This window comes from Barbus barbus, assembly GCF_936440315.1.
Source record: "Barbus barbus genome assembly, chromosome: 44".
NCBI classification, from domain to species: Eukaryota; Metazoa; Chordata; class Actinopteri; order Cypriniformes; family Cyprinidae; genus Barbus; species Barbus barbus.
The window spans coordinates 19,739,573-19,763,292 of NC_136722.1; the positions used below are offsets into that span (position 1 = coordinate 19,739,573).

General features: G+C 38.8%; 1 protein-coding gene across 1 annotated transcript in view; it reads left to right on the forward strand.

The window, feature by feature from the left end:
- Window positions 1-23,482, forward strand: part of LOC306863194 (netrin-G1-like) — a 68,522-nt gene extending 45,040 nt beyond the window's left edge. Inside the window, exons 2-5 of the mRNA XM_079406416.1 lie at window positions 2,083-2,255; window positions 10,499-10,525; window positions 13,295-13,339; window positions 21,894-23,482. Coding sequence (XP_079262542.1) covers window positions 2,083-2,255; window positions 10,499-10,525; window positions 13,295-13,339; window positions 21,894-22,141 — 493 coding nt within the window. The 3' untranslated portion in view covers window positions 22,142-23,482. The remainder of the gene's footprint in view (window positions 1-2,082; window positions 2,256-10,498; window positions 10,526-13,294; window positions 13,340-21,893) is intronic.
- The last annotated feature ends 238 nt before the right edge of the window (window positions 23,483-23,720 follow it).

The following is a 23,720-nucleotide window of genomic DNA, read 5'->3' on the forward strand; positions in this document are numbered from 1 at the left end:
AAGCTACAAGGAGTGCGGCGTGGAATCTGAGACCTCCACCTGAACTGAACAAGGAGGCCTCATCAGAATGCCACACATGCCTTTTACTTCTTGCAGCTCGATGGCTTTGTTTTGTTCAGTCACTGAACCAGCCTTGTTAGTGCAGGCTGGTGAGCCATTCATTGCAATGCATAGTTCTTACTGAAAAAGTACCTCATTGCCCACTTGAAATGTTGCATGTCACTGTAAAACCACTGTTTTTATGATTTTTACTCTTGTGTAGTTTTAATATGTCTCAGAAGTCTATTACACGCTGTTTATATGCAATTTAATGACCCACTATAATATCAGGGACTAATTTGCATTATATGTCATTATTTGGTGGGAGATTTTATGTGTGCAAGCTTGCTGACATTTCACAAAAGCAACAGATTCATGCTTGGCTGACAGGTGCCAGTTTTAAAGAGGATGTCCTAGAATCTTGAGATTTGACATGCCCTTCTGTTAAATTAAATAAAATAAAAACTATAGATAATGAGATGCAAATCAGGGTGTCTGGAGAATAATGCCCTCTTATTTATTCTGCCCGTGTATACTTGCGGGGACTGAGCAGTCATTTGTCACTTCCAAACGTTATTCGGTGCATCACATTTATCAGCCCCTGCATGCACATCTCTTCGGACACACCGGTTTTAATGGTTTTAATAATGCTCCTCTGTGCCCACGCAGGGCAGACCGTACACCTGCGTGAGAAAGAGAGACGGCAGACTTCAAGAGCCTGGTTATGCCCGTAATCCGTGTGGAGCCTCCGTCTGGAAAAAGTTAGATCAAAGACTAGCGACTGATCAGCTTTTGATTTTTTTACAGTGTTACTTTAATCTGTTAGAATGATTCTGTGAAGCTTTAAAGGAATTCATTTTTTTCCTACCTTAATGGATGTCATATGAGACATGATGTTTATTACTGCAAGGTATTATTTCAGCTATAATAATAATGTAAAATATTTATAGTGATACATTTACATTGGAGCCATGTGGACCAAGTACTTATATATTTATATTAACTTCCATCATTAATTTATATGTTTTCTATTTCCATGTTTATTAATATTTTTGTATTCCCTTACTCCACAAAATTGATTCATGGGAGTCACACTTGATCACATAAATAGTTGTGTTGTGGAAACAAGGTGGATTATGATTATGGCTTTATATAGTTTATGATACAGATACAGATGAGGTAAAAGACAATTGTGTTATTCAGTAAATGAGTTGAAACATATTTGTGCAAGTGATGGTCAATTTATTTTTAAATTAGGAGCAAGAATCACAAGTGTACTGAAAAACAGACACACAGATAAACAAGTTAAGCTACTCTATTCTAGCTGCAGAACAGTTTCACATAACTGCATCACATTTCTTTACATCAGTACTGCACGTGTGCCACAGAAATATCCATCTTTTGCTTTCCTGCATACAAAATCAATTTCCGTGCTTAGAGAGGAAACGGGGGGGAGCAAACCTCCCTGCATAGTGTGTATGTGAGACAAATGCCTGCTGGGGTTTGTCCTCAGTGGCAAACCAACAACATTTAAAACATGACTGCCTCTGAGGATTTAAAACTTTCACAAGTGCTGTAGAATTGATTGATATTAAATAGAATGCATATAGCAAAAAATCTGAAAATAATCAAAGCGTGCAACATATAAACCAAATATAAGGCACTTAGTTTTTTATATTATTTAACAGTTTTCTTTTTCTCATTGCAAGTGTGACCTGTATGTAATTATTTATTTTCCAGTGGGATAATTATAAATAACCTATCTTTCGTGAGGAAAGAAAAAACATAAAAATAATGATGTGGATTTTGCAGAATCCTTGACACCATGTGCAAGGTTTTGAAGTCACGTTCTGGAAGCTTCAGAATACCCCCACATGCAGATGCACATTTACTTGAAATGCAAATGATTTACAAGGTCACTCTGGTCTCTAAGTGCTGGTTCCAATTTTTTCTCCCTCTCGGGTGTAATTGAACCGCACGATTGAAAATCCACAAGGGCATATGTTTTATTTATTTTCTTTTTTTTTTCTTTCAACGTGACAGGTGCAAGTGCAACCTTCACGCCAACAGCTGCATCTATGACAAAGAGAGACTGACTTGCGAGTGTGAGCACAACACCACGGGGCCTGACTGTGGCCGCTGTAAGAGGAATTATCAGGCCAGAGCTTGGAGCGCAGGATCCTATCTCCCCATCCCCAAGGGCACAGCAAATATCTGTGAGTATACACAGACACACACACACACACGTAGACACACATTCCCAATCCACTTACTGGAAAGAACAATACGGGCTCTGTGTTTGTGGATAACAAGGCTCACATGTCCTTTTACTTTGACCATAAACCATCTCTCTTACTGCTGTCCTACCTTTCACAGTGCGCTCATGGTGTCTCCCCAGAAGCCATTACCCTACTTCCAGTTTAAACCAGGTCCTCACAGGAACTCTGACACCAAACGCTGAACAACACAGTCACTTCTAAACTTTAAGAAGGGCTATCAAACATCCTTTTTTAAGCATTTATTTCTGTTGAATTACAAACTAAATGCTTGTTATTGTGTACTGCACTGAGATAAAGTCCAAAAAGTGGTGATGGTACTATAGTAATGTTATCAATTGTGATTTAATACACTGGGATCCATTAGATCCCAAAATATTTAAGTGAAATGTGAATTTCTATTTGATATATCCTTCTTTAGATTTAATGACAGCAGCACTTGAGCTGAATAAAATTGAAAATCTATTTTTATTTTTTCTGAATCTAATCTAAAATAAACTTTTCAGTTTATTTCCAGGATTAAATTAAACATTTGGACCCCACTGTTTACTATGGTACTGTATGATTTCCATATGCCATACTGTATTTATATTCACAGTACTTCAGAGAATTACCATTATGGGCAATACTATAACATACGATATTTTGAATAAAGTTTCAGTTTGTTTTATTTATTTATTTATTTTTATTTTATAAAAGTCCAAAAAGAAAATACAAACAAGAAAGAAAGTCACACAGGTTTGAAATGACATGTGGGTAAGTAAACGATGGCATAGCTCCGCTTTTGGGTGAACTATTGCTTTAGGGAGTGTTTACCCTTCCAAAAGATGCAGAATACTTGTACTGTAGGACCTGTCTTTCAAAGAATGCAGTGCATGTCAAATGTTAGAACAATAACAGAAGGACAGTTAGCCTTTAGAAAACCAGTGCTGTCTGTAATTCCAGCCGGAGGACTACACCACCACTGCAGTCCAATTCAAATGGCAGGAGACAAAGCCTTCAATCCAACACACATAATGTTTGCCCAGAAGTAAACTATCGCTATTAAACACTCACCGTATGCTTCTGGGACTAAAGCAGCAGCACATACCACAGATATGACCTTAGCATGCACAGAAACTGTGTGCATGCCAAAACTTTCTTTTCAGTCCTCAGCAGGTTTGTGTGTGTGTGTGTGTACATGTGTTTGAGTGGAGCGACGCGTGCCTCCTGGCAGCTGTTGTACCTCATGACTCTCTAGGAGCCGGTGAAGTGTTTTGAAGGACTGAGATTGACAGGACATTATTAAAAAAAAAGCCAGCACAGACTCTGAACCCACTATAAAACACAGCCTCACCTTAAACCCCTTATTATGGTCCTGTGTGAGGAGAGTGAGAAATCCATAACTTAATAATGCTGCAGAAGACAGGCTCTTAGATCATTCCCTTTGGATTAAAAATAATTAATTAAACAATAATAATATTTCAGACAGAAGAAAGGCAGTTTGTCATTTTAAAACCAATTGCAGCTGATTTTACAACAGTTCTATGTGCTTGACACCATGTGGTAGGGCAATGGAGACAAATGGGGTAAATGAAAAAACTAGCAGTAAAATAGTAGTATGTCCAGTAATCTGCTATTTTTATCCTATAGCTATGTAGTATTGTAGCATTTTGTATGCATATGCATACACAGAACAAAGGCAATAATAAAACACATTCTAAAAATGACGCTCTAAAATGAATGAAGTATTAGGTCATACCAATTTTAGCTATTAAAATAAGTATTTTATAGGTTTGTTTATATATTTTTTATTTAGTGTAAGTTTATTTTATTTTTTTCAATTTGTTTGCAGTCCTCATAGATTGTCACACACACACACACACACGTTGGGTTTCCATGTTTTATGTGGACATTCAGTAGGCATAATGATTTTATACTGTGCAAACTGTATTTTCTATTGCCCTACTCCAACCCTACAGCTAAACCCCTTCCCCTTACAGAAAACTTTCTTCATTTTTAGATTTTCAAAACACTTCATTTTGTATGATTTATAATCTTGTCTCCTCATGGGGACCAAAAAAATGTCACCACAAGGACACGGATTTCGGATATTGCCAACTTTGTGGGGACATTTCATCCCCATAACGTAGGGTTTACCAAGACCGCACACACACAAACACAAACACACATATATGTATATATATATATATATATATATATATATATATATATATATATAATTTATAGTATTTAGTAGTACCGCTTCCGTTTTTATCTGTGTAGGGCAGAGTAATTCCTGTTCGTCTGAGCGAGTCAGACAAACCAGGAAAATTGAGATTGAGGAAAATTGAGGAAAAAGCATTGGATATCACTCTTCGTCAAAGCGCGCTCACACTTCTGGGAAGTGGCTATGGGTTCTCGCTTCACATCGGAACGGCGAGTCGGAGAGCGATCAGTTCAAGAATTAGCCATGACAGATCATTTCTGCTCTCGAGGAGAGGGGAAGTGATGAGGGCGCCCGCATTTACTCCCTCCTGGAAAAGGTGGCAATGGGACTCACACGCAATGTTCTGGCCCTGCTGATCTGAATCTAAAATGCCTTCTTAAACTTGACAAATGTTTGTGTGTTTTATAGCTTGTCAGATTGATGTAGACTCATGACATGAGTCAAAATAAGGTCTGATCTGCACTGTGCCTGCTGTTTCCCAAACACAGCGACCGTAGGGCGATCAGCAACTCCCCGTTTACGTATAAAAATGTGCCGAGAGGATTAACAAGCGATTCTAATTGTTTTCCATGTCTCTACTGAGTAATACTCTGTGGTTTAAAACAGCACTTCTTTACAGAGAGCTGACTAATTCCTCTTGTCCTGGCAGGATTAAACTGTGCAAATGAAACTTCAAATCAGCCTGGTCTGGCCTTGTAAATTACTTGCAATCAAAGCACTTAAAGAGAGAGATGTGTCCCAACACGGTTTCGGTAAAGGTTTTTATCGCTCCTCATTGACCTCGGATTCAGTCCGCGAGGATAAAAGCTGAACATGATATAAGCTTTAATGCAACTTATTGATTTTACAGCTTTTTAACATTTAATTATTTGGATACAAAATTCCACTCGGCATACAGCAGGAGCCATGAAAATCACACTTGAGTGAGATCCACCAGGGGAGGAGATTCATAATACCTCATTTACTTCCGTTCAGCCTAGCTAGCAAAGACAGCCCAACACATCTGGAGATGACAGTCGCAATGAGAGTAAATTATTATCAACGGTGCCGTAGTGTATGACTGATGGCTGGTTTTGTTTTTTAATTAGTGTACATAAGTATAGGGCTGCCAGATGTCAGTGTTCGCCTGACGTTTTTCAGCGTCCTTGAATCAAATGGTTCGTTCCTGGGCTGAAACTATAACAGCTGTACCCTTCCTCCCCCACCTGCCATCCTCAGACATGCAAACCTTCTTATGGAAAGAACATACACTCGGAGAGGAAGACGATTCCAGCCTCAGAACGCGTTCTGTTCCGTAGAAGGTGTTTGCCTTTCTTGTTGTGTAACATGAATAATCTTGAAGTGTAATTAAGCGTGTCCTCAATCCTCGTTCTACTGCCGTACGGATGCTCTAATTAGTGCTATCTGAAGGGCCAGGTGGCCATCTTGTCTTCTCCCAGAAGAGGAGAGTTATTTTGTACCGTTTGTGTTATCTAATTATTCATTTTAACATCTCCACCCTGGCTGCATATCCTCCACAACCCCATGGTTTCCATTTCCATCTTGACTCTTGTAGTGTCAGCTCCGAAAGCATATTACGCTCGCTCTCTCTCTCTATCTTTTTTCTCTTTCTTTGTTTTGTGTTATGTTTTCCTTATTACCACATGCGACCTGGTTTGTTTACTCTGCCTTTTCCACATCTTTCTCTGTGCTACCGCAACGGTAATCTCTCTTTCAAATATTTGTTTCTTCCATCACTGAATTTTCCGCCGTGCGTCGCATTCCCAGAATCTTAACTGTGACTCATCGCAGTCACTTTTTTATACTTGCCATCTCCCGTACAAATCTATTCACTCTGCCCTGTAAGACGTTCAGATGGAGGCACCGTTACTGTAGCGGAGGTTGGACGACAAGTTACACCGATGTCGATTATCACATTTCCTTCCGTTTTGAGGCACACAGTTGCTTGTGCATGTCATGGCTCACGTCCGGGTAGAAAACGGATGATGGATAGCCAGGAGATGTAAGCGGCCAGGGAAAGTAATTACAAACTTTGCCTAGGGTAGAAATTTTGTAGATAAGCATTACCTGAATGTCCAGGTGGACGGAAAAAGCAAACAGATGAGACTCTGTGAAGGTCAGGAAGTTGTTCTACCAGAACAACAATAATGAGGCCACCAGCAATTCAACTAGCTTCGTTTCCAACATGAAACATGAAATAAAGCATCACAGAGGGTTTTTTCCTTTCGCTGGCGACGGAAGTGGGCGGTTAAGAAACAGATTTGCTTTCAAATGGGAAAAAAGTAAAGTTGTCACAATTTTCGTGCCGTCCAGCAGGAATCCCTCAAGCTGGATGACTTGGCAGGCGAGTGAGTGTGTTATGTAGGGCAGGACAGATCTGGTATCTTGCCCAGGTTGGGTTAATTACGTCCCGTCAACCTCTGGGAGGAGGCCTGAAAAATTAACTGTCAGTATAACATGTGTTTAGGTGTGTGAATTTTTCCCCCAAGAGACTGTCTATTCTTTATCCTTCTGTGCAGGTTCATACAACATTGTAGGAGTATTTTGACAGCATAATTTCTTGATTGAAAGAAAAGGGTCTTATTAACTTATGGAAAGGTGGATTTGCACACAATCAAGGAAATATTTGTTTAAATAGAAGGAAAATAGAATAAGTTTTTTGTCAAAATTGTCTCTTCCACACTTCCAGTGACAAGCCCCAGAAGGTACAACTTTTTCACATTCTGTCAGATAATATTTCAGGTGTGTTAAACAGCCAATAGCATAAAAATGTCAACCTAACATGTAAAATAAGGAACGGGTAAAATGGAAAAATTTTCCAGGATGTGTATTCATTTAGCACACACACTCCTGCCCATCAATGGTTGATCCTGGAGACTCGACTAACCCTAGAGTACAGAAGTTCAGATGGTAAAAATCAATGGAGTATAATAAACATAAGCAGCCTAATGTGTTTCTGCATCGGGCTTCACAATTTGATTCCTGCTCCCCGACATAATGGAGAGTTCCAGCAGGTGAGGGGGGATTGAAAACCGCTGTGATTGAAAAGTAATCTAATGATATGACACATGATATTTTGCGTCCGTCTCAGGCGGATGACTGTCCAACTCAAAAGAGGAGAGATGAATAAATAAATAAATTAAAAAAGAGGTTGAATTGCACTTACATGAATCGTGAGGATGAATGCGCACCATGACTAAAAGCCTGACTGTATTTAAAGCAAAGAGAGCGGACAGTTTGCTATGAGAGGTGCTGTGTTACACTGTTGATGCTGTTTAGGGTATGTCCAGACGTCTTTATGTGTTTCTGTGGTGTCAGATGCAGCATCAACATGAGCCATAATTTTTTCATCTTGACTTTTGCAAGTATAAAAACAAACAATCATAGACTCACATTGAAAGAGGGAGCCAAGTGTCATCTAAGTAAATAATTGAATAATTCTATCAGGACCACTATCGTCAATGATAGACACTTAGCATGCAATTTGGTTTGACGGTATGGTTCTGTTCTGGGCAAAAACTCCCTGCCCATCCATGCAGCCTGTCATGAATGAGCAGGGAGAGCAGCAATAATAATAACCCCCCCAAGGGTTAACAGAACAGAACCAAGCAGATATCATTAATGTACTTAATTACATTTAGTGTAACACATTATTCAAGATTAGAGAATCTGATTCAACAGGAATGTCAGAAGCCAAGTCCTGACTGTGGCGAAAGGAGGAGTTGAGGATGGACGAGGGTAATTTGCTCCCGAGCAAGCAAGCTGCTGAATAATACTGAATATCGCATATATAGGAATGCCGCGATAGGTGTCGTATCCCTATAGGTAGATGTGATCAGCTGAAAGTCAGCTGATGCAAGCTTGACGCACGTGACCTGCCAGAACTAACGCTACACTTAATATCTCCCAGAAAAAAAATAAAAAACTGGCAGTACACCCTTGCAACCACTTTTTTCCCCAGAAATAAAGAGAGAGAGAATGTATTGCTATAGCACTGTTGATATAATTTGGCATATATAGACATAGTAAAACTTTACTCTAAAGCAGGGGGTTTCAAACTGGGGAATGGACACCCCCTGGAGTCTACCCCCCGTCAGCAAAATATTTTAGTGGACGGAAACTGTGAAAATGGAACTAAAACTCCCATGTGCTATAATTTGCATATAAGATTTGAGTCAGAGAAGTGTGCAAGATTTCTCACTTCTTAAATGAAAATTGAGCAGGATTTCTTCAAGGAAAGTCTCTCATTTGTATTGGCAGATCTAAATACCAGGGCATGATGTTAGAGTTTATATTTCCATGTGCAAGTTGTCCTCTCCACTTTCTTCCCTCTTGCTATTTTTCTGACTCAGTCTTCACACGTATTCATCGGAGGTGCCTGCAGCCTTTATTTTCCTAGTCATTTCTCAGCCCTCCTTCCAAAGGTCATAAATTTGGCTCTTAACTGTGAAGCAGAAATCAAGGATGGAGATTAGATGGCACACACTAGATCGATGGCACATGGCAGGGGTATGAGTTCAGTTCTCTTTCTTCCACCAGAGCATTGTCTCCAAAAGTTCTCCATTGTGTAGGAAATCCTCCATTCACTGTTTTCCAAATGGTCCTCTTGATTGAGAAACATGGCACCTCCCCCTTTTATTTATTTATTTTTCATTTATTAAGAAAGCTGATAAAACACTACAAGTTCTTTCGGTAACACTTTAGAATACTGTTCCATCATTAATGAATAACTACACAAGAACTCACGAGTAATGCAATATTAGCACTCTAGTAACTATTAGTAACTAACAAGAAACTCTGATTAATTAATTAGTAAGCGATAGTGCTTAGTCGAATGTGGTTGTTCACCATTAGCTAATCAGTAACTATTGTTTTTTTCATACCTCCCTAAGAGCTACTAAGAACTACTGTATACAGGTTCATAATTATTATGAATAATACATAATGTATAATTAATTCTAAAGTAAAGGTCATGGTAAACCACTAGTAATGACTCAAGTATTACCACATTCTTCTGAAGGAATGACTAATTATTTGGATCAGTACTCTAAAGTGAAGATCATGATAACTCCCTAGTAATGACTGAAATCATTGTAAGCTTTTGAGAGTGTTGTAAAGCATTGGATAGTAATTATTCAGGTGTTACTACATCCTTCTAAAGGAATTACAAATTTTTTGGATCAGTATTCTAAAGTGAAGATTGTGATAACTTCCTAATAATGACTGAAGTCATTGTAAACTTTTAAGGTTTTTGTAAGGTTTTGGTTAGTAATTCATTTTGCTAGATTTGGTAACACTTAAATCGTTACTAGTGGGCTACCGTGATCTTCACTTTAGAATACTGATCCAAATAATTAGTAGTTTCTTCAGATGTATGTAGCAACACTTGAGTCATTACTATCCAAAACCTTATCTCAAAAGCTTAAAATGACATCATTCAATATTAGGGAGTTATGATACTTTTCACTTTAGAATACTGATCCAAGTAATTAGTAGTCCCTTTCTAATTCTTGAGTCATTACTAGTGGGTTACCATGACCTTAATTTTAGGATTAATTATACATTATGTATAATGCACATTAATTACGAACCTGTATAGTTCTTAGCAGTTCTCCAGGATATATAAAAAAATAGTAGTTAGGTAATAGTAGTTACTACATAGTTTCTTGTTAGGTAATAGTAGTTACTACAATGTTAATAGTGCATTAGTTACTTGTTCCTGTGTAGTTATTCATTAACAAAGGATCAGTAATCTAAAGTGTTACCGTTCTTTCTTTTGAATTTGCTCTTTAAAAAAAAAAAAAAAACAATGCAAATTTTTCTCTGATGTTATTATTTGACATAAAAAAAAAACAAGATTACATGTTTTGTGGATTGTAGATGTTTTTATTAATAATAATGAAATTGTTATTTGTTGCATTGCTAGTAGTATTTACTGTTGCTAATACAATCTTTTTTCTCATCTCTCTTCCAGGTCTGCCAAATAGTGTTGGTCCAGTTAGTAAGTAAACAAACTCATAGGTCTATATCAACAGGAGGTGCGAGATGAACAGCTTTGCTTCTCACTTCACCTCAGGTCCACTTCTGGTTAAACATTTATTTCTGATTTTCATTAGATCTGTCGGATATAAACTGCACAAACTAATCTGATTGGTTTGGAAGTTAATTAGAATAGGGTTTATGGATGGACTAATTGAAATGCTGACTTTGCATGCATTACATGTATTATAAATGCTACAGGGGCTGTAAAGCAGTTCAAGATCTCGTCCGAAGTAGAAAGAGGGGAAGATCATTTTAATATGTGAAATGCAGGTCTATGTGGTATTATCTGGTCCTGCCAGGGGCCTCATAAGCCAGCAGACAGATAGAGTTACAGGCGCAGGGAGGTTGATTGTGAAAACTGGAGCCACAGAGATATTGAACAAGTCAGAATGCATGTAGATCCCTGAATATTTCCACACGCTTCACTTCTCCTGGGTCTAGGACAAATATATACATTTCCTCTTTGGATAGAATGGTATAATATATCACAGGTTTATGGAATAACATTACACAAATCAAATATTCAATAATGAACATTGGAATTATTACAAGAGTGAATGGAGTCTGATTTGTACATAAATTACAGTTTAATGTTACCAGTGACCATCTGAAACTGGTGAACACAGAAAAAAAAGTTGCACTTTTAATCAGAAATGTATGTCAAACCAAGTGGACACTCCCTTCTCTTCTCAAGTGTGTTTTGTAATTGGCCGTATAGCATAGCCTGTGCTGTTCCATTTCTGCATGGGCTCACTCCATTATTTCTTATTCAAATGTCATGCTACTGTACCATGAACATTCACTTACTGTCCTCATGGTGAATTTACACACCTTCATCCAGGAAGACACAAAGAGGTGACACTCACAATGCAACCAGGGTCCCAAACAGCTCGATGTTACTTTAGCACCAAAACCGTCCTCTGACCATCACTATAACAATTATAAACACCATTCTCTCTTCCTTCACAAAACTATAGAGAGTGCTTGTAAAGAGTGTCCTTGAGGATAGAGATGGTATGCCCGAGACTGAAAAAGAAAACACTGCAGAGTTGCTTGAGGGTAATTGATTTCTTTATTGACTTTTCCCAATTCTATTTCAAATTTATTAAGCCTGCCAGAATTGCCTAATGCAGGCATTAGAGCAAAATTAATATTTTAAGATGAGATTTTGGCTGTACAGGATTGCATTTCATTAATGGGATGGCATTGATTAAAATCTGTCACTTCTCATTTATCCAGTTTTTATCCAAATTTCCACTAACAAAAACATTAATGAAGAGCAGATGCAATGAGCATCGCTCCTAATCACTTGCTAATACGGAACACATTTTATATCAATAACAAAGCTCTCAGCGTGGTCCCGTGGGTATCACGACAGTGGCTTCTATGTGTGCGAGTGTAATGGAATGTGATGAGAGAGGACAGCTGGATTTGTCCATCACTCAGAGGTCAGATCTGTGACTCCAATGGTTGTCCATTGCTGCTTTCTCGCTCTTTGTGTCTCACTGGATTAAAAAATTAAGAGAAAACTTCCATTAAAAAGGGTTGTGGAAAAAGTGTTTCTCCATATATTGGATTAGTTTGATGGTTCCAAATTGTGCATTTATTTATTTATTTACTTTACAAATGAAAGCTAAAAGCTAAGAATTGTTTGAAATAGTTATATTTTTTTAATGAGATTGAGTAACAAACAAAGCAAATTATTGGCGAGGTGATGCTGACAAACCAAGTATTAATCTAAAGAAAGAGAAGCACTTTATGAAGTTGACACACCCTAAATTCACATTATCTTCTTAATCTTACAGAAATGATTTGCTTTTCATCTTTAATTTCTTTCATAAAATATTACTGGAGCTTGAACTGAAAACTCATAGTGAAGTTCACGGAATTCCCCAAATCACATGGAAAAAGAGTCATTTCTCCCGATGTGATTGGACATAGAGGCCATTTCATAATGGGTCTTCAAAATGGGTTTCCTATGTCAGTAACCTGCGTGTGCATGCTTTTTGAGTCCCCAACCACTATGCTATGTCCCTGGTGAAAAAAAAAAAAAACTAATTCAAATTCATAGACGTGTCCTCACTGGAATTCCTGCACCCTGTCCTCGTTTCACGTGCCCATACACTGAGGTCAACCACGAAGCAGCACATAAGGGACTTAACCATGTTTGTGTTGGATGGATAGAGCGTTTGGTTTGGTCCTCTCACTTTAGTGCTGCCTCTGAGATTGACACGAGACTGCTCCATTCCCAGCCCTAATATTTCCGCCTCTAAGGAAATTAATTGTATGTAATTATGAGGCTATTCCCATCAAATCGTCATTTCAATTGATAGCTTTTTTTTGTCATACAGAACCACACTTCAAATGAATCAATTTGATAAATTGAACAAGCATCTCAAGCAACCATGAATACACACATCCAGTCTCACACCCAAAAGACTGACACAATTTCCCTTCATCACTGTCAGCCATCATTCCCATGTATTAATATAGAGTAAGCCACAAAACAAAAAGCTCAATTACATACAATCTCTCGAGATGATCTGTGATTGGTCTATTGGTTGCTTGTTCTCATCGAGCCTATCAGCTCAAATTTATGAATGACCCATCTGGAGATGTGTGTAGCTGTTTATGTGTAGATGAGTCCAAACTGGACACGTCCTAGTGCATCTGACATCCGACAGCCAGTGCATTCAATTAACACCTGATTTCTCCTGTATGCATGCAGTTCGGCAGAACATTTCATCCCTAGGTGTCGCTAACCGAAATCAAGGTAGGGTACATTTTTAACTTGGATACAATTTCCTTTGATCTGACTCACAGAACGATATTTAGGCTGATGTAAGGGTGAAACAGATTCAGCAGAAGTTTGATGACAGCTAGTCTTTTTTGTATATTTGTTGTACTGAATAATTCCAGATGGACAAACGTCTTCTCTTTGCCTTCACGTACCAGTTCCTGACATGTCTGAAAGCTGTGAGATTTTTGAATCAGCATTTCTAAGAAACAAGCTGAACAGCCATAAAGACACACACACAGATGATTTAAAGCGTTACGCCCTCCATTTTAATTAGGCAAGGCACTCTCTCTTGGGCCCACTCAATATTTTCTCAGCCCTGCTGAGGAGATTTCATGGCTGTTTTAAGTAGACTGATTCAAGGTAATCCATTGCGCAGATGTCCAAAAAGAAGCATCACGCAAACAACAGCCCTGAGTAAAGAGCGTTTTTGATTGAATTGGGGGTTGGAGGTTAGTAAAGGACGTATTGCTCATTGCCCCTTGATTTGTTTTGTGACTGCACGATGAGCTGATAACTTTGGGATTGTTCTGAGCCCTGTTGTTCTGCTGCTGTGTCGGACTGGCAGCGGGACGTGGGGATCTAAGCCTTATGTGCTCTCACACAAGAAGCTTCGGAAGCTCAACTACACTAATGCCAGCTGAGCAGTTTCTGCCAGCAATGCAGGCTTTTTCTTTTCTAAAGCCATCAAAACTTCCAAACCACAGCAGCTGCAGGGAATGGAACGTGCACTGTGCAAATTTGTCTTCTTTTTGTATCTTTTTTATAATTTATGGCAGAGTAACAGGATTAGTCTAAATTCTTGTTTTATTGTCAATTCCATGCTTTTTGTACAGAAAGATTGTAATGTTTATATCAGTCGGGTTTCTGTTGATTTAATGTTTTTATTTTATTTATTTTGTCTTTATTTTGTCTAGTAGCTCCTCGAGTTGCTTTATCAACCGTTCCTTCTGTACAAGTTGCAAACAGTAAGAGAGGTAGGAGGACTCGATTCATATACTCTCGCTATTTTGTGTCAGTGTATGTTGTCCGAATTACCCCGTTCACCATGCCCTCAATTAATCCAGAGTGAGTCCTGTACCTCCTGTACTTGTAGAACACCTACCCCTGACCCTACTATTCCCACTTTGCAAGTAAAAACATACTGATTTTAGTGCAATTGCTTACTTTGTTTTATGATTAGCTCCATCCTGAATCATCATGGAAGCTCTTTATCAAATGCTTTAGAGACCCAAGTCTTTGAAAATTGAGGAGACAAAGACTTGATGAATCAGGAGGGAAGTGTTCAAATCATGTTGACTTTGTCAGATTAACGGGTTATATACAGTCAATGTTGCTGATCTGAGTGTGGATGAGAACATTGAATCTGATATAATTCCTCAGTGGCTCACAGACGAGAAGCCTGACAATTTTTTGTTAAAGTGGGCCCTCTAAAACATTTTCCAGGCAGAATGATTGACATATCCAGGCAGCTTTAGAGATCGCTTTACAGGAGATATGTCTGTCTCAACTCCTCCAGTCGAGGGATGGGGGAAAAGGCTGCAGAGGAGGCCTGACCTCAATCCAGATCTCGATAATGAGAAGCCCTCCATTTCTCCCGAAAGCCCTGGAATCATCTCAGGAGGGGGGGACGTGCAGGCTTTATGAGCGTAACTCAGATTTGTCAGACCTTTTGGGTTGAAGGTGCTGGCCAGTTGGTTGACCAAGCATCCCTGGCAGGTCAGGGTAATGCCATCAGTTTATGTTATGCTATGCCAAGAGCAGCATCCGAGCATCGAAATTCAACTTCACTTTGAAACTACGACAGATTCCTTGCGGGTCCTGGATAAACATTGTTTGGTTTCTTTGGAGGCTATGGGGAAATAGATAGGAAGTTATTTCTGATTTGCTTGTGCTATTTCTCATTTTGGAGCTGACAGAATCAATACTGAAAAAAAATGCTTTGTCTTTCATTTTTATGGCAGTAGTTCTGTGGAGAGGATACAGTTTGTGTACCCGTTTTCGACCTGAGAGGCTTTGTTATTTCGGGGGCATAGAAAATAGAAGCCATTGTTTTATTCCCGTGTTTGAAAGTTCCAGCTCCTTCACTACACCCTTCCATCATTTCTGTGAAACAACTCTCCATGAGCAATAGAATATAAATACAGCGGATGTAAATTTCAAATCGCACGTGCACTCGCATTCTGCCGAGGTTGAAAATTACATCTGCTCGTGTTTGATTTCCATGTAACATTCCTGTTCTTATTTTCCTCTCCATCGCTGTGGTTTGCTCGAGGCCAACTCTCTAATAACAACACCGCTTCTCCATTCATCTTAAGGTGATGTTACATCTAACACCGCTTCTGCTGTTTCAGACCATCCAAACCTCGCATGCCACGGTGCCCCTCTTCTGCAGCGCCGCCGTGACTCGCACACACTTACCCTAAACACAGCCACATCTCTCTCCCCTTTTTGCAAGACTGCGAATGTTTCAGTCACTCCAATCGCTGCAGTTACATCGAGGTGCTAAACACCGTCATTTGCGTGAGCTGTAAGCACAACACTAGAGGGCAGCACTGCCAGCTGTGCAAGCTTGGATACTACCGCAATGCCTCAGCAGAGCTGGACGATGAGAATGTTTGCATAGGTCAGTCCTCCAGCACTCCCATCCACCAACACAGCTTATCACACATCACACTCCCCCCAAATCTGCCATATGGCCTTCTGTTTCTATTGCTCCATCATCCTCCATCTCCTCACTGCCTTCTCTGTGTCTGTCCATCCCTCTGTCGTCACCCGAGTCTCTTCACGCATACATGTGTGTGTCAGCAAAGTCATGTTGATCCACATCCCTCCAGTCTTTGACGACAAAACCAGCAAGTATGACATGGTGATCCACAGCAGATTAGGACAGAAGACACTGTAGGGGAAAAATAGGGTAATTTTCAATGTTCGTTACAAAGAAAAAGAAAAAGGTAGAGAAGAGAACAAAAAACAAAAGACAGAGAGGTGTCATTGTGAGATGTCTTCCATCACACTTCCCCAGTGAGGTGTCTAGGAGGGCTTGCACCCAAAGAAAAAGGTTGCGTGTTGCATATATCACTCTCGGAAAAGAGAAAGCAAGAGAAAGAAGAGAGCGAGAGAGGTGTCTGGGAACAGGTCACGACTGTGTGACTTACACGCACATCTTTTGGTGTTACAGGTCACAGACTCTGACCTCCACTTTAACCAAGCAATATTTGTAGTCACAGGAGGGCCACAGAACTGTCAAAATATGTGAAAAGTGCATCTTGGGAGAGGTTTATGTTAGTGTTTTAGCAAACCATTAATAATTAATAAGCATTAATGTCTTAACTTAGAAATGAAACACGTATCTTCTCTGTAGCAAACCCTTAAGGCTATGTTCACACTTGTAAAGTGTTCTGCTTTGCTAGGCATCTGAAAACACTGATGAATTTATCAAAAGAAGTAGGAGAGTTTTAAAAGGAATGATTTGTTTTTTAAGAACAAATGTGCAGTTGTGATCAGAAATGCCATCACACACATCAGAGTTTCAGGCTACACGTCCAAGTTCTTCTGAGAAAGCACAAGAGAATTAATCAGATTCTCTTTTGAATTGATAATATTAAAACTGTTGCATATTTAATACCCCTCAGTAGCTCAGCATCTGCTCAAATTATTTGTCATCTTTGTAGATATCCAAGAAATGCAGGTTTTGAATGTCACTTCTGCACCATAAGCAGACCTCAGTTAATTGGCCAGATGTCTTTGGGAGATCCATGACCTGGATAGTTACTGACGTTGCCAAAACGTCTCTTTTTTTCCAATCGGTAACTTGTTTCACTCAGAAATATGTCATTAAAATTAATGCAAATGCCATTTAATGTAGACTTTAATAAAATGGTCACCTTCAAGGACATTTTCTGTAGTATCAAAGGATTTAATTATGATTATCAGTGTTATCAGTATTTGAGTTGAATGCACTTATGGACAGCAAGCGAATTGGCTAATCAGGAAACCATGTGACTGTCTTTGTTTCTATTTTGTATGTTCCCTTCCTTCATGCCACTCATTTTTCATGCTAAACTACATATAGAAATATGTTTTCAGAAAATTATTCCGAATACACAGTGCAGTCACTCAGTAATGGTCTACGCATTTGCATTATTGGACTTCCAAGATGTTGAACATTCACAAACATTCGTTTTCCTTACTAAATGAAATGCCATTGTTTCCATTTTCTACCCTCACTCACCTTCCCCAGTTGATGCTTCTCATTTTATACCTTTGAAATGGTAGATGTGAGGTAAATATTCAGATATAGGGGTTATAAATCTGTCCTTTGTAGACTAGCAATGTGCATGAAGGAGGCAGCAGAGGCCCATTTTGAGCGAAAATGCTTTTTTTGTTGAAAACAGAGGGACTTAATTCATGAGCTGATCTGAGGCTGAAGACCGCAGACCCCATCTCTCCACTGTGTGTATGTGTGTGTCTTGTTTCTACAGACTGTAATTGTAATCCCTTTGGCTCAGACTCTGATCGCTGTAATGGCACAGGATATTGTAAATGTAAGGAGGGAGCGACAGGGACTAAGTGCCATGAGTGTCTGCCAGGATATTTGTGGGACAATGGCTGCAAATGTAAGTAGAACCTCCACCCAACCTGCAGCTTCAGTCCCCTGCTCTCTTTTGCATTTCTCTTTTTCTACCCCTCCCATCTTTCTTCTCTCCCTCTTTCTATTTTCTCTGTTTGCTGCTTCTTTTTGGCTTACCCGGGAATGAGCAGCTCGGTTTGCTTACAGCACTTGGAAACAAAAAAAAAACTTGGACTGACTTCCATCCGAGGCTCAGTCACACCTGTTATACTGCCTTGTTAGTGGTTTAACTGCAGAATTCATTTTGAGGGAATTATTCTAATTATTTATTAGCATTGTTTTTATTAATAGTATTATTGTAGAATTATTCTCAAGCACAGAGATAAACCACACAAACAATCCTCGGGCACAATCCCATGCACTTGCATTTGCGCAGATGAACACAAGCAGCTGAGCTAATATTTGGAGTGAGCAGAACATTTGACGCCTGCGCTGTTTTCTCTGGCTGTTTGCTGTTATTGCCACACTGTGATGGCTGGTTCCTCTCTCTTGGCTCCAAGCGCTGTGGTTGAAACGATCCGTAGGTCAAGCATTGATTTGTATTCTTCAATGGGCTTCCAGCATCAAAGGTCAACATTTATCAAAGCCTCAGATATCACAAGGGGATGATGGCTGTAATAATGTGAGATGGACAGTCCAGTTAATATGTGTATATTGAGTTCTGTGTAGCTTTAGACCCAACACTACAAGGCTTGGTTTAGATGAGAAGCAGAAATTCCCAACATCACACATGTCATGAGATTAATATAAACCAGAGCGATTGGTGCAAATAGTGGCATGTGGCAAATGCACTCCCATTACTGTCTGTTCTGGGAAACATATTGGAGAGAAATAAAGAGACGTGACTCTTTATACACATCCATCATTCACCAACATGAAGATGCATTACCATGTGTCTGTTTCAGCCGATGGTATGCACTAAGATAAAGCACCATAACTATTTTAATTTGATGTTGTCATCAGCACAGACGCTTTTTGTTAGATGTCCTAGACAAGAGATTTAAGTTTGTTGCATTCGTCTCATTCAAAGTCCCAAAGGCCATAATGTGTGTGATAAATGCGATCTAAGGCTCATTTTCCTGATCCCGTCCATCTGTATGCAGATTTCGGTATGCAATTAAAGCTCAAATCTTTCTTCAAATAAGTCTTTTCTTCCCAGCGCACCATGCAATCTACTGCTGTTCTCAATAAATATTATCCCTCTTATCAAAAGCAAACCCAATAAATTGCTCAATTTATTTTCTTATTACTGTTTATTTACATGCAAGCAAATTACAAATGCAGAATTGGAGGTTGAGCACGTTTTCCCTGCTTGTGATTGCACATGCTTTAAACATACAGAGCTTCTGTTGCTCTATTAAAATAGGTGCTTATATTTATTAGATGTGCATGGGCTCTAGAGAGCGTGGCGTATAGAGGTTAAACTGTTTGTAGGACTAAATAGATTCCATGTCCCCCTCCATTTGAAGGTAAAGGTGTTTGTTAGCACCCATAACAGCTATAAATCACTGACGTGGCTCTTCTTGCCTCAGCACCTTTTCCTGGTCATCAGGGGATATCAAACTGAGGAGACAGAAAGAGTTGAACTCACAGGGTGAAGCAAAAAGACCCAAACTCTTGAGAGATACATTACCTGCAAAACTGTGCCTCTTTTAAGTCTTTCTTCAGATGAAGCATAAGAACAATCTTGCCAAAGGCCACAGTTGTTGAAAAGGCAATCGATCAATTTGCTCTCTTTCCCTCAAAGAGGAGGAGTACTAAAACTCTTTCCACAGACACAATCCACTCATTACTTCTTACTTCTTTTTGTACAATCTCCTTTTCATGAACAGTTTGGTAAAAGGCAACATTGATGTCTCAATTGGAAACAGTCAATATGCCGTACACTTGTGAAGAATCAATTGATTTATAATAGGAGACATCTACAGTAGTCTAAACGTGTTTTGTGCAGTTTAGGAGTTTAAAAAGTTTAAAAATCTCCTATCCAGAACACTGAATCAATAAAGAATCTTTACCTTTTGATTCATCATTTCTTTATTGTTTCTTAAAGGGCAGACAAGACGAGGTAAAATGTGCTCAGAGACAGTTGATGTTCAGGTCATGATTACACCAAAGAAAAACAGGCACTGTAAAAATAAAAAAGGAAGTTGTAAATAAAACAAAGATTATTTGAGTACGTTTTACAAGAAAATACTATTTCAGTCTTTCTACTGTAATTTTGCATCATATTCCATTTATTGCCATTTCTTTGGAATTCTTCGAAATTTACTAGCAATTTCTGAGGGAAAATAGTTTCATAGTAAATCCTACACCTTTTTTTGTTAGATTCTTTTATTAAGACTAGATAAACTAATCTAGATACTCTAATCGATATCAAATTCAAGCATAAATAGATTACATTTACATTTACATTTATGCATTTAGCAGACGCTTTTATCCAAAGCGATAGGATTAATAAGATTAATAAGATTAATGAGGGCAACTATAGATTTGTTATAATGCCCATATGTTTCTCTACATTTTGACTCTGATTTAAGAAGTCTTACAAGATCAGACAGAAAAGACTGAAAGAAGTGAAGTGTTACATTAGGTAAATGCCCTATTTGGCTAAATTTAAGAAATAATTACATTTTAATTTACTGTAAATTAATATTATTATTATTAATATTATTTCTTAACATCGAAACAAATATTCCTTACATTTGATATTTCTTAACACCTTGATACAATTATTATTATTATTATTTAAACAAAATTGTGTCAGTTTGTTCCAAACATTAATAAAATTATGATTTGCCTACAAATACTAATGAGACTGATACTAATTGAACCCATTCAATCTTTATGCGTGTTAATCACAGATAATTCAAATAGCTTGTTCATCTTGCAGGTAAAATTTCTGGGTCTTGTTTTGTGGTACGAGTGTGGGTTTTCACTTGGGAACGATTGATCTGCATCGTAAAAAGACTCGGCAGTGATGAACAGAGGGAATTATGGACACAAACAGGGGATCATTTTTCCCTGACTCAACCATAAAGCCCGTATCCACACAGGAGATGGAGAGAGAGAAGCTGGAGACCATGTAGTTCTGCCAGCTCCCTAATCAGCCTGTTATGACTGGGAGAGTTACACCTCCTCTCTCTATCATCCAGCTCTTCCTGTCAGCTCAGTCCAGCCCAAAATAGCTCAGTAACAGCCATTAAACAGATGCTGTGACGCACAAGACCACTCAGAACAATTCCTCGCAAACTGATAGAGGTCAGCGTTTGTGTGTTAGATGATTATTTTCCAATCAGCAGGATTACAGTGCTTTGATGAAGACGTGAGAGGCATGGCTTGTTCATCCGTTTTTATTTGTCTCTGTTGGTTTTGCTAGTTTGCGCTGGAATTCGTTTGCCTGAAGCTTGCGTCCGAGGTCTGGCCTTGGTGTCCCTGTTGTTAAATGGACCTGATACACCTGAGGGGAATGCAAGTCATTGTCAGGGATTTGGAGAAACATCTGCTGTGTTAATGGTTTGGGTTAATGGCAGATCTCTTGAGAGACATTTTCTTTATTTTGAGGTGGCCGTTGAGCAGGGATGCTTTTTGGAACATTTTTTAATCAAATCTTGAGAGTTAAATTTTCTGTAAGAAAGAAAGTCTATTAATATTTTTTCACTTATGAATTTCTATTAATAATGATATTAAGTTTTCTACTTGTGATTCATTTCAATCAATACTTTGCCTGCACTTTGTATTGACTATTTCTGTCTATTTTCAGTTACAGATGAATATGTGATATCTCAGGATGGAGCTCTATGTAATCATAGAAGTGTTCATACTTGTTTGGGTGTAGCCTATATATGTGTGTGTGTGGGTTTTTGTCTTCTGCTTACCCTTTTCCTTTCAATACCACAGCCCGGGTATGTGACAACGAACTTCTGCGTTGCCAAAACGGCGGTGTGTGTGTGAACAACATCCGTTGTCAGTGTCCTCCAGCGTACACCGGCCTGCTGTGCGAGAAACCGCGGTGCGAGAACGAGCCAGGCGGCTGCGGAGGGTCGGACTCGGGCCAGTCTTCCCTCCACCCCCCTGGGCTGATCCTGCTTTCGCTGCTGTTCATCCTGGGTCATGTTTTCCTCGTGGACATCTGCTGGATCCTTTGAGAGGTAGATCTCCGACTGTCCAGCTTCTTCTGTATGAGCAGCGCACCAGACCCACCGACACACGGCCGGCCATGTGGAATGTGCCCAAATATCAAAGCGAAATTTATGAGGATGACAGACAAAATACAATAAATAGTACATTAATAAAAATAGTATTTATAAAAATTGATTCAATATAAAAATCTAAAAGTAAAAAAAAAACATCAAGGTGTTATTTATAGAATTTACCTGAGCATATGCTTCATGAAGGAAATAAGAGGAAGTAGAGACGTGAACTAAGCCATAATAGATACTCACTCCCCTAACAGAACGAGAGAGCGACAGGGATTGGAGCGGACAAGACTCATCCCTTTCCTCCCTTTATCACCAAGGCAACGGGAGCTGCGTTCAGCCAGCGGCATGTACAATTAAAGCCAGCTGCCGCCCCTCACCTGAGCCATTCTGGGTATCATGTTGGCTGTAGACTGCTTTTGGCTATTGTGACACGGAGCGATGGAAAACTGTCCGGATTGTGTGAACTGGCAAAAAAAAAATGATATGGAGAAAGACTCAAGAAAAGAAAAGAAACGAGCATTCTTTGCTGTCAGTGCATTGTGGATATAAGGAAATCTGTTCAGACTGTCACATTTGATCTGCTTTTAAATTGAGCTTGTCCCGCCCACCTTCAAAAATAAACTTTAGAGTGTCCTTTGTGTCAAAAGCTCCGTCCTTCCTCCACCCTGTGCTTTTGTGAATGTTATTCTGTAACCCTTGATTTTTTTTTTTTGTTTAAATATTTTTTATTATTTTCCTTTCAGTCTGTGTGATGTTAGTCACACTCACGTGGCACACCCCCTTATCCTCCAAAAAATATAACGGAAAAACTCATGGCTTTGAAATGTGACGGACTGTTTGCTGAGGCCACGGTCAAAGATGTATGTTTTCACCCAAACAGATGAAGTGCTTAGACAGTAATCAGTGTATTTAATTTTTGTATTAATACAGAAGTTATTTTCTTGACAGAGTAAAGATAATGTAGAACATATACTTTTTTGTATTATTGCTGAAATGTGTTTAAGGGCAACATTTTAGTGCGTTCAATCAAGGTGCATACTGAATTAAATATCTGATTATGTTGGTCGGAAATTTATTTGATTTCATTTACACTTTTTTTTCTCCTTCAGTTGGATTGTGAAGTTTTCCTAAAGTATACTGGCAGCGTGCTGGCATCAAAGAATATCAGTTTACATACAGTACATATACTGATGTGTAAAAAAGAAAATCACACCAAAGGACATTCTAAATGTTTTCTTGTTGCTTTAACACTGAGAAATTTAAGTGAATAAAACTTTAAAAGGACTTTATGTAGCTGTGTTGTACTGTTTTATGTGTCTTTTATTGCTGAATGAATCTAAATTGTTCCTGCGATGAAAGCGTGATAAATAATCGCATATGTCTTTATATAACACATGCATATAAATAGCATACTTTGCAGAATAGTGGAAAATGCTTTAAGCCTCAGAATTTTCTACACACCATTTATCTCAAATTCAATACAGTAATGATTTGTTTCAGTGAAACGCATTATCGGATGGGCAGA